Source organism: Schistocerca gregaria, chromosome X (assembly GCF_023897955.1).
Source record: "Schistocerca gregaria isolate iqSchGreg1 chromosome X, iqSchGreg1.2, whole genome shotgun sequence".
Classification (NCBI taxonomy): domain Eukaryota; kingdom Metazoa; phylum Arthropoda; class Insecta; order Orthoptera; family Acrididae; genus Schistocerca; species Schistocerca gregaria.
Window position 1 is genome coordinate 645,537,117 of NC_064931.1, and position 17,901 is coordinate 645,555,017.

Genomic DNA, 17,901 nt, shown 5'->3' on the forward strand with positions numbered 1-17,901 from the left:
TATGATTAATGGCTGTCAAATTATGATTCTGACATTTTTATAACTATATACTTTTTCTGTGGCGCTGTGGAAACCTTCAAAGTGGACTTCATTGATATAACATGTGTGGAACTTAATCAAATATTAACAGGATAACAATGCTGCAAATCACTGTCCTCCCATCAGGAGATGAACACCAACAAAAATCTTGCCTGTTGTGCCACATGCAAACAAATACATGAATCATATACAATTCATGTACATATTAGTATGACTGTCATATCTAGTGCTCAAAATGTTGATGCTGAGCATTCATACATGCTATAAAATCATTGAAATTCATCTGGACTTATCAGAGGACAGGCTCATGTTATAAGGCATCTCTTGTATTTATGAGTTGTTAATGTTTTCTTGTACACTCCCTTACTTTGTGCAAGCCATTTTATGTTTTCTGAATGAATGATCCAAAGTCACCAAATGTTCTGTAAACAATCTATGAAATTATTAGTGAAGTAAGGGCAAAAAATCATTCATTTTGTTCTTCATAAAATGCCTTATGTCTAGTGGGATATCTTCCAATAACTGTAGCAACATATCTGCTATGAACTGCAGATATTTGTGGATATTTAGTTCCATCAATAAAACAGGGACATTTCTCAGTCAATATGGATGTCCAGCTGACCATTAGTGAATACTGTGAAGTCTGATTTGCCCAAGGTTTGGAAACAATGATTCATCCAGAAATAAAATCTTGCATAGAAACACTGTACCAACTTGCTATTTTTTGTAGCTCCTTTTGGAGAACTATAACTGGTTTTGAAAGACATTGTCATGAAGCCATTTATAGAGTGAAATGTGCAGAGGTTGAAGTGCAATGGCCATTAATTTTTCCAGAACACTCCTTTGTCTGATACCACTTGAACCTTCAAGCTGCCTTGTGGTTACATGTGGATTGTATGTTACTATTGACAGAATGCTAGTTGCTGTTCTTTTTTTTTGTAGGCATATTTTATTCTTCTAAATTCCAGTTTGTTGTAATTTTTTGATAATGTTTGCAAAGAGAGATAGTAAGGAATTGGCACAATCAGGATACTCTCTGCTGTACAACCATACCACTGCTCTAACTGTTTGGTGACATTCACCACAAACAAAAATCATATCCACATTTTTTACTATTGTATACATTATGAAAGTCTAAATAGCTTCAGGAGCAAGTTGTCTGATCAGTACAACAGCAGAGTACAAACTGACAGGCTTTGAGCACACAAGTACCCACAAAAACCTTACCTGAGTTACGTGTATGCTTACTGTAGAGGCATTAGTGGAAACTCTTCTCTTGACAGCAGGGAAATGGTCTGTAGTGCTGTTATCTCATTACTGTTTGATCAAGTTCCACAAGTGTTATGACACTGAAGTGAGTTTTGAAGGTTCTTTCCAATGTCACTGAAAAAAACTATCTACTTCAGTTTTTAAAAAAATGTAAGCTGGTGTCATAATTCAGGAGCTATAAATGTCAAAAATTACTTGCATACATTTGAAAAGTAATAGTAAACTAAAAAGGAAGGGAGAGTTCAATGTTGGACTACACAAAGAAAGACAAAAAGAAACAGCTGATATCAGGGAGACAACAAAGGTCAGTGACACAATGGAAAGAGTGTATATATTGAAATGGCAGTGTACAGGTAATGTCTCTCAAAGAAAAGATGCTAGGTGGTGAAAACAAGTACTAGAGTGGAGCCTAATTTACCAAAGAAGGACCAAGGGGAAGACCACTGGACAGATGGGATGGAAACTTAAGAAATACAACTGGAATGAATTGGCAACAGAAAGTCGAAGACAGGCATAAATGTAAGAACCTGCAGGGATCCGGTGTTGCACTCTGACTCAAAGAGGCCACATCCCAAATTACTGAACTGGTGGCTGGTGCTGGTGGTGGTGGTGATGATGATGATGATAATGATGATGATGGTGATGATGATGTTGACAGCTAACTCTGTGTAGATGTGGTGTGGGTTCTCTTAAGTATCTCACTCTATAAATTGGGCAGTGTGGATCTCAAAGTAAAATGAAATTTTCAGAAATGTAAAATGAAATTACTGTATATGTGATTTAATATGACTTAAAGTGTAACTTAAGAAATCCTGGCTGATGAGAATGATAAATGATGATGTCATTATCATAAATATATTGCCAGAGACCAAGAACTACGCAGTATAATTAGAGAAGAGAAAGAAGGTACATTAAAGAAATATAATATAAAACAAAAAGTAGTGGAACTTGCAGTTGATAACTAAAGGCAGAATTAAAGGCAGGAGAGAATATGGATAAAAAGTGGAATCATGACTGAAAAATGATAGACAACTGATGAAACTAAATGATACTTAATCACTGATACCAGGTGCATGAGGAAAATAATCAGACTAATAACACTGTGAGTGATATGGCAATGCTGTGTTGTTTTACTTGTGTAGACCAGTGTGTTCATTCTTTCCTGATGCTCAGCCTGTGTTTCAGCACCATACGGACATTAGTGAAGCTGTGTTCTTGTTGCACATAACGAAAATGGAACAACAGAATATAGAGCAATACTATGCCATCAAGTTTTGTGTTAAGCATGGGGAATCTATGAGTGTGACCTGTGTGAGTTGAAACAGGCCTATGAGGAATGTTCCTTATCAAGGGCACAAGTTTTTCACTGGTGAAAATCATTTTTGGAAGTCTGAAAACACTTTAAAGACACATGAAAATGTCAAACATATACATGCTATTGTTAGATCAGACCAACATTTAACAATAAAGATGATGGATGACCTGTTAAATTTAACACTTTTACAGTACATCAAATTTTGACCAAAGTTTTGCACATGTGGAAGGTTTGTGCCTAACTGGTGCCAAAAGACCTCACAACTGAGCAGAAGGACAGTTTAAGAAAGGTGTGCATTGATCTTCTTGAGAGGATTGCCAGTGACCATGAATGGTTCAGTTGTATGATGACAGGTGATGAATTCTGGATTTTTAAGTATGATCCTGAAACAAAGCAGCAAAGTGAGGAGTGGCACAGTGAGACATCTCCTCAACTGAAAAAACCCCAAATGAGCAAATCAAAGATCAAAACAAGAATGAGTTGCTTCTTGACAGTAGGGGTACTGTGCATAAGGAATATGTCTAGGACAAACTGTCAACCAAGGGTTTTTCAAAGATGTCCTTGAAAGGCTCAGGTAGCTCAGGAAAAGGGTGAACTGAGGGAGACCAGACATTGCAGACAAGTGGATGCTGCAGCATAGCAATGCCCTATCCACTTCCATCACATAATTGTTGACCTCAAAAGGCATTGCTGTTGTTCCAAAGTCCCCCTATTCCCCTAATCAGAGTCCTTGTGACTTTTTCCTCTTTTCCTGTAATTGAGAAAGGTCTTAAAAGTAGATCATTTTGGGACTGGATAGTGTTCAAAAGAATGTGACCAACATTTTAAAGGCTCTGCTAGTTGAAGCCTTTTAGACTGTTACCAAGACTGAGAACAATGATTCTGCCACTGTATAGCTGCTGTGATGAATGAAATTGTTGTGTTAAGAAAATGAAATGTTTGGTAGATGGTAGATCAGTCTCATTAATGTTTTCACACATCTCGTACATGCTGCAGAAAACCAAGAAGCTATGAAAAAGTCAGTGCAAACATCATTTAGTGGATATTAACTTGAATAAGATGAAATCCGGAAGTATAAAAATGTTTTCTATTATGCTAGAGCAAGGTGACACAGTAGTTAAGACTATGGACTTGTATTGGAGCTGAGCATAGTTCAAGTCCTTACCACCCTATGATGATTTTGATAGGGTTTCCTAAAACCTTTTCAAGTGAGCAATAACCAATTTTTCCTTCCATCTGAGATAATGCACCACATTACATGGCTGTTATGTTTGGAGACTAGCCATGTACGGAAGTGAATTATGGACAAATAAACTGTTTAAACAAGAAGACAATAGAAGCTTTTGAAATGTAGTGCTACAGAAGACTGCTGAGGATTAGATGGGTAGATCATGTAACTAGTGAGGAGGTAATGAATAGAATTGGGAAGAAATGAAATCTGTGGCACAACTTGATGAATGGTGAGACTGGTTGATAGGACACATTCTGAGACACCAAGGGATCACAAATTTAATGTAGGAGGGAACTGTGGGTGGTAAAAATTGTAGAGGGAGATTAAGAGTGAGTATAGTATGCAGATTCAGTAGGATGTAGGTTGCAGTAGTTATTCAGAGATGAAGATGCTTGTACAGGATAGAATAGCATGGAGAGCTGCCTCAAACCAATCTTTGGACTGAAGACCACAACACTGTGTCAATATGCTGTTCAACTTTTAAGTTGGCTACCTCAAATTGATTCCATATTTTTAGATTTCCAGAAGGCTTTCCTCACAAGCGTCTTCTAACCAAATTGTGTGCCTATGGAATATTGCCTCAGCTGCGCTACTGGATTCATGATTTCCTGGCAGAAAGGTCACAGTTCATAGTAAGAGATGGAAAGTCATCGAGTAAAATAGCAGTAATATCCGGCGTTCCCCAAGGAAGTGTCATAGGCCCTCTATTGTTCCTGATCTATATTAATGACATAGGAGGCAATCTGAGTAGCTCTCTTAGATTATTTGCAGATGATGCTGTCATTTACCGTGTTTTTAAGTCACCAGATGAGCAAAAAAAATTAGCACCCTATCCTGTGTGGTGTGAAAAGTGACAGGTGACCCTGAATGAAGAAAAGAGTGAAGTTGTTCACATGAGTACTAAACGAAATCTGCTAAATTTCAATTACACCATAAGTCACACAAATATGAAGGCTGTAAATTCAACTAAATCCTTAGGAATTACAATTACAAGTAGCCTAAATTGGAGTGATCACATAGATAATGTTGTGGGTAGAGCAAATCAAAGACTGTGATTCATTGGCAGATCACTTAGAAGGTGCAGCAGATCTACTAAAGAGACTGCTTTCACTGCACTTTCCCACCCTATCCTGGAGTATTGCTGTGCGGCATGGGATCTGCATCAGGTGGGACTGACAGATGACACTGAAAAAGTTCAAAGAAGAGCAGCTCATTTTGTATTATCGCAAAATAGGGGAGATGGTGCCACAAACATGATACATGAATTGGAGTGGCAATCATTAAAACAAAGGCATTGTTTGTTGCAACGGGATATTCTTGTGAAATTCCAATCACCAGTTTTGTCCTCCAATTGCAAAAACATTCTGTTGGCACCTACCTATATAGGGAGAAATGATCATCACAATAAAATAAGAGAAATCAGGGCTCACACAGAAAAATTTAAGTGCTCGTTTTTCCTGTGCGTTGTTCGAGGGTGGAATGGTAGAGATAGTTTGATGGTGGTTCATTGAACCCTCTGCCAGACACTTAATTGTGAATAGCAGAGTAATCATGTAGATGTAGATCCTTATTATTGGTATTTGAAAATGTTTTACTTTTAAAGACATTTTTGTTTCTTCAGCAAAGTGTTTGGAAAAAACCTGGGTTCTTTATTTGATTACTTCTCACTAAAAAGTTACCTCCATATTCAACCACTAGAAGATTTCAATTTCTGGTATGTTATTAAAATTCATGTTGATAGATTCTTGTTTATTTAAATAAGTAATATCTCCTTTGGTGAGTTATTTTTAGTTCATCAACATATCTTTATATTCTCAGTTAGCATGTACAACCAATGGTAATTTCTTATTTTTATAGTCTGGAGCTGATCATCCCTACCAATAAGTAACTCTTGCATCAATAAGATAACAGTATAAATGATTGTTGTACATATTTCACAAAAATACGGTGATAGTATCACTTAAAAAGTATATTAAAGGAAAAAATTATTTTGTTACTTTACAATTTGGAGGAATTCAGTAAGAAGTGCTACTTAGTTTGAAGTCATTAATATGTTAATGGAAAGTTCTTTATGCAGTACAAACAATGGAAACACTAAAGGCAACCATTCACCATATAGCTAGAGTGTTGGGTAGGAGGCAGGTACAAAAACAACACTGAACTCTTAGCTAAGCTTAGAGATCCATGTCCTTCCCCATGCTGCTACATTGTGTCAACACTGCCACTTGATCTGGTTGGACATTGTTGAAACAACATTGTTTCCAAACCATAGATGATATACAAGAAAACTGACTGAAAAAAAATTCACACCATCCCAATGAATGCACTTCAGAAAGCATATAAATAATGAAAGAAACGTTGAAAATTTTTGTTGTCAGAGGATGGGAGTGCTTTGAACAGAGCCTTAAATTTAGTAAGCTAAAAGGTAAAAATTTTAAAGCGAAATTGCAATAAATTTTTAACACTCTTCACATTTACGTAATTCAGTAGCTGTTTTGATAATTATTTATGATTTTTCATCTTGTATGTCGTTATAGTAATTAGTGGGTTTGCGTTTCTGTTTTTAAAACATACCTTATTGCTATGTTACTAAGCCCCCCCCCCCCCCCTCCACCCTCAAAGTTTGTATACTTGTGCATAATGTTTTATGTAACATAATTTTGCTAATGTTAGTTCTTGAAGTTAAATTTTTACATGAAATATTACTAGAGAACATGTAATTTCTGAATTTTTAAACTATGCTCACTGAGTAACTCGGATTACTTTGTTATTCTCAACCTTTCACTGTGGACACTCAGTCATTCAAGCATGTGAAGTTATTATGTTAGGAAAAAAGGAGTAAACCAAGAGATGATGCTAGCATTATATTTTATTTATTAGATGACACTAGTGATCTATTTCTCATCAATGATTCTGTATGTGTGGATGTATTTTCAGAACAAACTGTTTATATATCGAGGTCTGGAATATGAGAGGATAGGTGCTTTTACTCAGAGGCTGCAAACAGAATTCCCATCTGCCCAGATCCTCATGAAAAACACACCACCTGATGACACAATTATGAATTCAGATGGACAATGTATCCTTTTAGATTTCTACATGAAAAATTGTAACAGACATTGTTGTGTGATATTCTGCTTGAGAGTTATTTTTATAAAATATTTTCACTTCTTATAAATTGTATATTGAAATCCTTTTGACAGGCTGCTCATAGTGCTAACAGAATATAGCTGTGTGTGTGTGTGTGTGTGTGTGTGTGTGTGTGTGTGTGTAAAGAGGGATATCAGTGGAAGGAATTAAATATTTATTTCCAAAAATGCAAAAATTTAAAGAATATCTAGCTGTTATAACCTTGACTGTGATAACAGACATACAGATCTGTAATGTAAAACCTATCCCCGAGGAAAATCCATTATTTCCACCAGGAGCTGATATACCAGAAAAAATTTCCAGTTTCTATCAGGTTAATGATGTTCGAACCTTCCAGCTTGATCGACCTGTTCACAAAGGGCCAGTGGACAAGGAAAATGAATTTAAGGTTTGTAATGAAGAGTGTTTAATCTATTAAATCATGAAACTATGAAATGTTGTGACACCGTGTTTATGTAATTACAGGAACCCCACTGGAAATTCTACTTTTATATAAAGTTTATCCTTTTTTTCAACTAATGAAACAAAAGTTCTTGTGGTTGATATTTTTGAACTCTGACTTACATTATTTTTAGTTGTGTGGTTGCATACCTCTAAAATAATATTTCTTCAAACCGTGCTGCATTCCAGTAGTTAAGAAATACTATTGACACTTTCAAGCAGTCTAGGTTGTAATCAACGTGTGGCTATGGTAAAAGTCTGAGTTGATAGAGTCCATTATTCATGGTGCATTTGACAGGTGATTCAGATTGGTGCTAAAAATGTTACATGTCTTCTTCAACGTTTTCTCTTAGCTCCTGACATACAGTGTCAACATTCAGGGCTGCTGTCTCTTGTGTACTCGGTCAAACACTTCTGACTGCCATAAACTACTGTATCTATTCCCTTACTACCTGGCATATGAGAGGTGAGGCCATGGTGATCTCCCAAAACTGCCATAGGAATCACATTCAGGAGTTGGTCTTTGTTCTTTCATCTGATTCTTTTCTACTGCATTTCTTCAATGTGCTGGCACTACTTGATGAATTCTTCTGAAGTTGTGCCATCCTTTACCAAAAGCGCTTCATGTCTTCATGTCTTACATCAAATGTAAGATTTTGTCTGTTACTTGGATTCACAATGTTGCATAGGGTCTATAATTTTGTATGTACGACTGTGTCATTTCCTCATGACACTAGACCCTGTTCTTCAATTGTTCTTCTGCTAAGCGAACTTGCTGTAGATTGTCAACAAATGTTTTCAAAATGGTTTGGCCTGGAATCTGTATCAGTTATTGAGCTTTTCTTTGTTGTTCTCAAGGCACTGCTGGGCTGTGCCATCCAAATAAAAGTGCACGTTTGCGAAACATATGTTACCTCATTTATTGTATTTAGCAACTCACTTGAATCCTTTCAGCCATTTTGTCAGGTCATGGCCAGCATTTCTGTGAAACACTGGTGGATGCCTGATGTGCAGCTGAATTACTGCTGGCTTGGAATTCATTGGTCTCCTCAATATATGGACCTCTGCCATGATGCGCTGCTGGCAATCCAGTTCTTGTCCATACAGTTGACAGCTTTTATGTTGCCTGATTCAAGCCACAATGATGTAGATATCTTGAATTCCTGACTTCTCCACCAAACAATGTGACATCATAATTCAAATCCGAATGCAGCGTCATAAATGAAGTACAACATTTACCACTGAAAGCACATTTAATAATATGCACCAGTATTACAGCCAGATTAGAACTGGATTCATGGATAGAAAGTGCCGCTACACTCCTGGAAATTGAAATAAGAACACCGTGAATTCATTGTCCCAGGAAGGGGAAACTTTATTGACACATTCCTGGGGTCAGATACACCACATGATCACACTGACAGAACCACAGGCACATAGACACAGGCAACAGAGCATGCACAATGTCGGCACTAGTACAGTGTATATCCACCTTTCGCAGCAATGCAGGCTGCTATTCTCCCATGGAGACGATCGTAGAGATGCTGGATGTAGTCCTGTGGAACGGCTTGCCATGCCATTTCCACCTGGCACCTCAGCTGGACCAGCGTTCGTGCTGGACGTGCAGACCGCGTGAGACGATGCTTCATCCAGTCCCAAACATGCTCAATGGGGGACAGATCCAGAGATCTTGCTGGCCAGGGTAGTTGACTTACACCTTCTAGAGCACGTTGGGTGGCACGGGATACATGCGGACGTGCATTGTCCTGTTGGAACAGCAAGTTCCCTTGCCAGTCTAGGAATGGTAGAACGATGGGTTCGATGACGGTTTGGATGTACCGTGCACTATTCAGTGTCCCCTCGACGATCACCAGAGGTGTACGGCCAGTGTAGGAGATCGCTCCCCACACCATGATGCCGGGTGTTGGCCCTGTGTGCCTCGGTCGTATGCAGTCCTGATTGTGGCGCTCACCTGCACGGCGCCAAACATGCATACGACCATGATTGGCACCAAGGCAGAAGCGACTCTCACCGCTGAAGACGACACGTCTCCGTTCGTTCCTCCATTCACGCCTGTCGCGACACCACTGGAGGCGGGCTGCACGATGTTGGGGCGTGAGCGGAAGACGGCCTAACGGTGTGCGGGACTGTAACCCAGCTTCATGGAGACAGTTGCGAATGGTCCTCGCCGATACCCCAGGAGCAACAGTGTCCCTAATTTGCTGGGAAGTGGCGGTGCGGTCCCCTACGGCACTGCGTAGGATCCTACGGTCTTGGCGTGCATCCGTGCGTTGCTGCGGTCCGGTCCCAGGTCGATGGGCACATGCACCTTCTGCCGACCACTGGCGACAACATCGATGTACTGTGGAGACCTCACGCCCCACGTGTTGAGCAATTCGGCGGTACGTCCACCCGGCCTCCCGCATGCCCACTATATGCCCTCGCTCAAAGTCCGTCAACTGCACATACGGTTCACGTCCACGCTGTCGTGGCATGCTACCAGTGTTAAAGACTGCGATGGAGCTCTGTATGCCATGTCAAACTGGCTGACACTGACGGCGGCGGTGCACAAATGCTGCGCAGCTAGCGCCATTCGACGGCCAACACCGCGGTTCCTGGTGTGCCCGCTGTGTCGTGCGTGTGATCATTGCTTGTACAGCCCTCTCGCAGTGTCCGGAGCAAGTATGGTGGGTCTGACACACCGGTGTCAATGTGTTCTTTTTTCCATTTCCAGGAGTGTATATGTATTAGAAGCTACTAGTGTAGGCCAAAATACAAAATTGAGAAATGTTGATACAAAAATTAGAAATTGTTATTTAGTTAACAGAACTTTTTGAAATCTAATAGAGGCTTGTATGTCTCTTGATCTGGGCCATATAAAGGGATAGTGAGATAGGCCCCAACCAACAGTGGAGGCACAGAGAAGGTGCAAAACTGATGTGAGTTCTCCTACCATATGTTTTCATATCTTATGCCTTGAGCCTTTCTCTTGGCTTGAAACTGTAAATGCACATTGGTGCCACAGTGCCATTTCCGCTGTGTCTTTTTGGCCAGGTAACATCATCATACAAAAACAACTGTTACTGAAAACATTTTTGTCATTAACATGATTTACATACACTATGTTCATACAGCTGTCACCTACACAGTGTTCTTCCTGCTACATCACTACAATATTGTAGACACTCAGAGGCTGATGAGGTGGGTGCTGAAGCAAATGTGCTATATGACTCAAGGCTTCTGATTTTTGTCGATTTCTGCTGACTGAGGAATGGAGTAATATGGTGGAGGGATTTCCCCCCCCCCCCCCCCCCCCCCCACTCCAGCTACTACTTTTGCTGCTCCCAGATTTCATTTCAGTTGGTATGATCTGTTGTGTAAATTAAAAAAAGAATTCAAGAAAAATCCTTCTGTGGCTGAAAAATAATATTACAAGAATTGTTAGTCATTATGTCTATAGACAGCTATACTCCATTCATATAAGTTGAACCATCGTGTAAACAGATGTATGCTCTGTGACTGATCTTCATCAGCAATATAATCAATGAGTTTGCTTTGCCCAAAGCAGGGGACTGCAGAATAGGATTATAATGAAAATGCAAATTCTAAGCTCGGATATTTTCTCGCCTATTCATTATAACTCCTTCTCTTTTATACCTGATTAATTATTTGTGCACTATTAATAAATTATGGTGAGAAAATAAAATTCATTCTTAATTATACACTATCATCCTCCCCCTCCTAGTTCAGTGGCTAGAGAAGGCTGTATTCTACCTAGTCAGTCCCGTAGCCTGCTCACAGGCTGCGCAACACCGACGTTGCCTCTTCTTATTAAACAGTGTGCAGTAGTTACCATAAACCATGAGATATAAATATTTTTTAGTTTCAATTGTTTTGAAGTTGATATAGTTTGTAATTATTTACTACAATGACACATTTAATTTGTTTTGTGCAATGATTTCATGAATATAGCCCATTTAAGTAATATTTTTCAACAATATTTAATTTTTATTAAACATGCTGCGAGAATTACAAAATTTGCAGGTGGGGGTAGGGGGGATAGTGGTGCACAGTTTTGGAAGTTCTGCCAGGTGTGCAGATCACTTCGGTATTGCTCTGAACAAGATAAGTGTAATGAAAATAACATCTAGTAGTAATTCTACCTTATCTTGCCCTTATGTGAAGATTAGTTATGTTACAGTGTTATGTTTGCTCTATGGAAATGTTACAAAATTCCGATGGCTTTGCCACAACAGATCATACTTAATAATTTTTTGTATTCAAACTTGCAACATTTAATAGTATGTAACTTCTTCCTCATGATTATATGAACAAATTTTATTTTATCATTTAATTCTAGAGTCTATGGATAGAGAGGACCATACTTGTTACAAGCAGTTCCTTACCAGGAATTCTTAGATGGTTTGAAGTCATTGAGAAAAGAGTGGAGGAATTGGCACCAGTGCAGTTTGCATGTGAAACAATGGAAAGTGTTAACAAGGAATTGCGGCAACTTGTGAATCAGTATACTGCTGAACCAAAGAGAAATATCAACCCTTTCAGCATGAGGTTGCAGGTATGATGTAGTATTTCTCCTCTAAAATGTTTTGTTATTATAATGTTGACATTCAGAGAGGGAACTTTGCAATACAGTGATTGGCATCTGCACACAACTAAAAATGCACTGGAAAAATATACAAGTTCTGTTCTGATAAATGGAAATATGTACAAGTTCTGTTCTGATAATGTAAAGTAAAACACAGATGGGAATAACTTAACCTGGAAAAGAAAAATCATTCAGAATTTACTGTAGGAATTTCCATGTTTTCTTTGCACATAATTTGTCATGTATCCTGTCAAACAGAACAATATTTAAGCGCAGAGAATGATTCAGTATATAAGCTAAAATGAGTTTGACTGAGCCATTTGTACTTTTACGTTTTTATGTTTATATTTTGTATAATAAGTAAATGTTGAACATGTCATTGTATTTAGATTACAGCAATGAATGATTGATAAAAATATTAAGGGTTTAATATAAATATTAACAAAAGCAAAGAACAAAAAGTAAGATAGTTGCAAGTGGTCCACTTAACTTCCTGCAGCAGGTTAACTGTGTCATGTACTGGGGTTAGAAAAATGAACCATTATCATTAACTGGTTTACATTCAAAAACATTATACTTATGATAAAAAACAGTGATTTTACTTTACTGAATACAATGTACTGACATAAAAATAACAATAACAGAATAACAACAGCCAGAAAAGGCTTATAAATAGCTACTACACCATGGATTTTCTCAGAGTGCAAGGAAACAATATCATACTTGCATAGCAATGTAATCTTAATTGAAATGGTTTAGACAAATTCTTTCATCTGTTGACATAAATTTTGTTGTTCCAGTTATTCTTATGTAAAATGAATATCTTTTAGGAGATGTAGGAAGATAGCAACGTAATGTAATGAAGTTGCAAAATATGGATGAAATTAAAAAGTTGTAAAATCTATGCTCTGGGCCTTCACAATCACAAAATTTCCTGAGGACTACACCACACTGTCTTCATCACAAGAAACATGCTCTGGTTAAGATGATTCCTCATAGTTAAGACATCAGACTCTTGGTAGGTTGAGCAGTGTTCAGATGTGTAGTTATTATCTGCTCAGAATAATCAGCAGTATAATTTGACTCATTGATTTGATAGAGGTGGCATAGTTTCACCAGTCAAATGCTGGCAGATAGTGTTGAGCTTCAAAGATGTTTCTGTCTAGTAGTTCCCTGAAACCATTGCACATATTTTGGTTAGTGAAGTTGAGAGGAAATGCTCTGCCCATCAGACCAGCAATATCATGGATTGTTATTGACGCCCCTGCACTTGCCATAAAATCACAGCATGCTGAATTATAGAATTTTTTGGAGGAAGAAAAACTCCCAAATTGTGGCTTATATGAGGTGGCAGAGTAATCAGAGTAGTACAATTCTCTTTTGCATGATAAATGGAGTTATGCTTATGTGGCATTCACAACTGTCCAAGATTATGAGCATAGGATGTTCTTTTGTTAGCCTTTCGCATTAGGTGATGTGCTGTAGAGCTGGTAAATGTAATTCAGACCAAGGTTAAGGCTTCATATTGAGAGCCAAATGGCTGAGCAGTATGTGATCTTTCAAAGTTCACTCTAAGAAACACAAGTAATGGGAGTGCAGCTGTTCCTGAAGTGCTAATTATTGCAACCACTGCCACAAGTGCATCTCTTTCAACAAATTGTGAGGTACCAATATGTATGGGAGGGAGGTTAAATTCTGAGTAAAGTACAGAGTCACTCAATATGCTGATAATTTGGAAAGATGAAGAACCCCCTCCATACATTATTTCCTACTCCACTCAGCATGCCGATTCCCATTTCAACTTCTAACAACAATACCATTTGTATGACCACTAGTTGTGACAACAATGGTTCAACTACTTTAAACACATTTTCATTAATATGCACTTATACTCTGTCTGCTTATAAATTTAGCATCCAGGCTATTCTTATACCAGAAAACTATTCCAAAATCTCACTCAGCACTCTGGCCTCAACTCTGTTTGGCAGGCTAGCTGCCATTTGCCTGTTACACCAAAGATCTCTGTAGGGTAAAGATACCTTATATTCCCACACTAATTTATTTTTTCAAATTTGGCAAGAAAATTTGGAAAACAAAAAACAAAAACCGACAAAAGCTCTCAAGCAATAAAAGTGAATTCACATACTGACATGATGCACTAATTTTCTGTATAACCATTCAACATTATGGTTGAAAGCAATAAGTTGACTTTGTATTCCCACTTCACTGATAACCTATCTCCTCCTTTTGTCACCCATGACATGACATTGAAAAGGTATGCCACTACATTTAACATCATTCCCAGTTTGAGCTATGATGAATAATTTTGTAATAGTTCTGTCTTACCAAATTGGAAACATGTAAAGTACAGTTCTAGCACAGTCCAGTTTGAATTGTAACTCACTATTTCACACTTCAAAAGTATGACTGTCTCAAACAAATATTCTACTGCACCACTGCTCTGCCTAATCTATAACTTTGTTTCTCATAATCTTACTTTTCCTTAATGAAGGTATGACATTGTCATGTTGGAAGCTAGAGACAATTCTACTAAATAGGCATAGATCTACAATTAAGTTATCTAGGTCACATGAAAAGTCATGCAGCAGGTGAAGAATGACTTTATTCATCCAAAGTATGCATGACACATTTTCATCTTCAGAAATCCAAGTGCAAAGATAGCACAAGGATATGAGTGTTAGCAGTTGTGTATGTAACATGAGATGAGAGACTACTTACACAACTGGTAATGCTCTTGTCTTGTGCTGTCTTTGCACTTGCATTTCTGAAGGTAGAAATAATTCTGAAACTCGTCATGCATACTTCGTCATTCTTCATCTTCTATATAACTTTTTGTGTGACCTAACTAGAATAACTAAAATCTATGCATATTTATTTCCTGTTATCTTGAACTGTTATTGTTGTGGGTTGTTGCATCCTCTTCAGTGTTGAAGGCTACTTCATGATGTCCTCATAGTTTCTTCCATCATCCAAATCACTTGAATGCACTGAATTTATTCAGTTCACTGTTCAAAAACTCCATTCAGTTTAGGCCACACTGTCTCTCTGCTTGACAGTGGGTATCATCAAGGCTATTGATAGCACATGCTGCCAGTTATTTTGCAATCTCTGTTTTAATTTTAACCTCATAATGTCAGTTTATTCTCCCCCACATATTCTTATACCAGCGACTGTCTGGTCGTGGTTTCACTTGTAAGGTATTGTTGTGGGAGGAATAAATACAAGACAATCTAGTACCAAGTCCCTCAATATGATGCTTGTTCAGGAAGATAAATAACTCTTCAAATACCACAGTTATATCAAAAATCTTTATTATTTGTATATCACAAAATGAATACAAACACATTCACTTTTTTCTACTGCACTAAGTGTACCCACTCCCATTTCAACTTCCGACAACAATAGCATTTGTATGACTTCTGGTCACAGTAACCATGTCCCAAAGACAATTTCATTACTTTATTTTGTCTACTTATGTGTTTAATACTCAGGCTATTCTTAAACCATGAAACTATTCCAAAATCTCATTCAGCACTCCAGCCTCAAATAGGTTCGGTGTGCTAGCCACTACTCGACTCCTATACCAAACATCACCATAAGGCAAAGATACCTTATGAGACATAGCTTGTTAACATGCTCTGCAGTGTATCATATTGAACACTACTGGCGACTCCCACATAGTGGATGCTGCTGCCTCTTCCAGCTTGTGAACCTGTATGTCTAGCAGTACAAACCTGTCTTTTCATTGAAAGTCAGTTCCATTTCATCAACATTGTGAGCCATTCCAGTTCAGTTGTGTCATCCCTTTCCCATTTCTTTGGAAAATATTTTACAATCACTTTTAGCAGGTTCATGCATCTTTTTGTGGTTAAACCATAATGGATATCACAAGCAGTAATAATACAGAAAGTGTCTTCTCTCTAAGTTCTGTGAAAATTTCCAAATGTTTATTTGATGACCTATAATTGACAGTGTCAATTTCTAGAGCAAACGCTTTTTCTGTATACTGTGAAAGGATACCAATGGTTGTGTCTAATATCCACAAGAAAACTGGTTTGTGATTATGATGAATGACTGCATCCTTCAGCAGTGCTGGTGGATAATCTGAATTACTGGTGGTCCACTGTCTTATTGTTGACATTTTTGACACTGTAATTCATAGTATACCTAGTTCCAGTGCTAAATTATACTCCTATTTATGTATGATATAGTAAATACAAGAGTAGGCATAAGAGATGTTTTTTGTGGGTATAACTACACCACTGACCAGTTAACCACAAAATGTGTGTGTCAGTTAACCCTGCATGCACTAGTGAAATACATTGTGGAACAATAGCTACGTAGTTTTATGCTCCAGGGGGAAATTTTTACAGTAAATCATAATTATGTGGAGTGAATCATTTTACATTCACATCGAATTCACGTGATTTGAAAATATGGCTACATGCTAAACATTTATATGTTTTTTAAATTTTTTGTGTATTATTATCATTAAATATACAGACGTGAGTTAGTAACTCCTACCCACCACCTTCTAGAAATTACAATACTAGAGATTCTTCTAACACATATTTTATGTCACCGGCAAGTGACAAAAATTTTTTGTTGTAGCATTGTGCACCCCTGTTTTGTGCTAAAGACAACCTTAATGTGGATTAAAGAATGTCATTTTTCCTTTTGGTATTATAATTATGTACATCATTGATCTTTTTGAACTGCAGTGGATTATTTATAATGAACTTCGTCAGGGAATAAATATACTGTGAAGCAAAAGTCAAAATGCCTAACTCCTTAAACAGATGTCTACAAGATGCACCACGTATTATTCTTACAATACATTTTTGAACAATCAAGATTTTCTTTCTTAAAGATGAGTTACCCAAAAACATTATTCCGTTTGGTATTATTGAATGAAAATATGCCAAATATGTCAACATGCTGATTTGTCCCTCTCCAACATTTTCAATGATTGTTAGCGAAAATGTGACTGAACTAAATTTTTTTAGGAGTTCCAAAATGATGCTTCTTCCAGTTTAGAGCTGCACAAATATGAATATTTAGAATTTTGAAGTTTCCATTCTATTTATTATTTCTTTGTCATGTTACATTAATCACTGGTGTACCCCTACATGTGCAGAACTGAATATGGTGTGTCTTTTTAAAACTGAGGTTGAGAATATTCACAGACAACCAGTCAATGATACTTTTAAAAACAATAATTAACATTTCTTCTGTTTCTGTATGCGTGCTTGGATTGAGTACTATACTAGAGCCATCTGCAAAAAGAAATAATTCTGCTTGTTGTTTATTAGACAGAAGATCATTTAGATTTATGAGGAATAATAGTGGACCTAAGACTGAGCCTTATGGAACCTCGTACTTGATTTCTCCCCAGTTTGTGGTTCACACAGGTTGTGTAGATAGGTTGCAGAAAATACAAACCAGTGCTATCATGTTATTCAATGCTTGTACACTTTGGTGAGTGAACATCTAAGTGAAATTCTCAGTAGAGCAACTCTTCTGAAATCCAAACTGTCATTTACTGAGAATATTATAGTTGCTCAGGTGAGATACTCTTCTAAACTTCTGAATAGACATAAATACCAACACAAATAAAAACGTAAAACAGCCAAAATTTGTGAAAGATCCTGGAAGATTAAAACTGTGTGCCGGACCGAGACTTGAACTCGGGACCTTTGCCTTTCATGGGCAAGTGCTCTAACAACTGAGTTACCCAAGCATGACTCACGTCCCATCCTCACAGCTTTACTTCTGCCAGTACCTTGTCCCTTACCTTCCAAACTTCATGGAAGCTCTCATGCGAAACTT

General features: G+C 37.7%; 1 protein-coding gene across 4 annotated transcripts in view; it reads left to right on the top strand.

The window, feature by feature from the left end:
- Positions 1-17,901, top strand: part of LOC126299499 (dedicator of cytokinesis protein 3) — a 951,484-nt gene that overhangs the window by 899,132 nt on the left and 34,451 nt on the right. For all 4 annotated transcript variants that reach the window (XM_049991443.1, XM_049991445.1, XM_049991444.1 and 1 more), the window contains 3 exons: positions 6,792-6,933; positions 7,223-7,392; positions 11,806-12,021. In XM_049991443.1, coding sequence (XP_049847400.1) covers positions 6,792-6,933; positions 7,223-7,392; positions 11,806-12,021 — 528 coding nt within the window. The remainder of the gene's footprint in view (positions 1-6,791; positions 6,934-7,222; positions 7,393-11,805; positions 12,022-17,901) is intronic.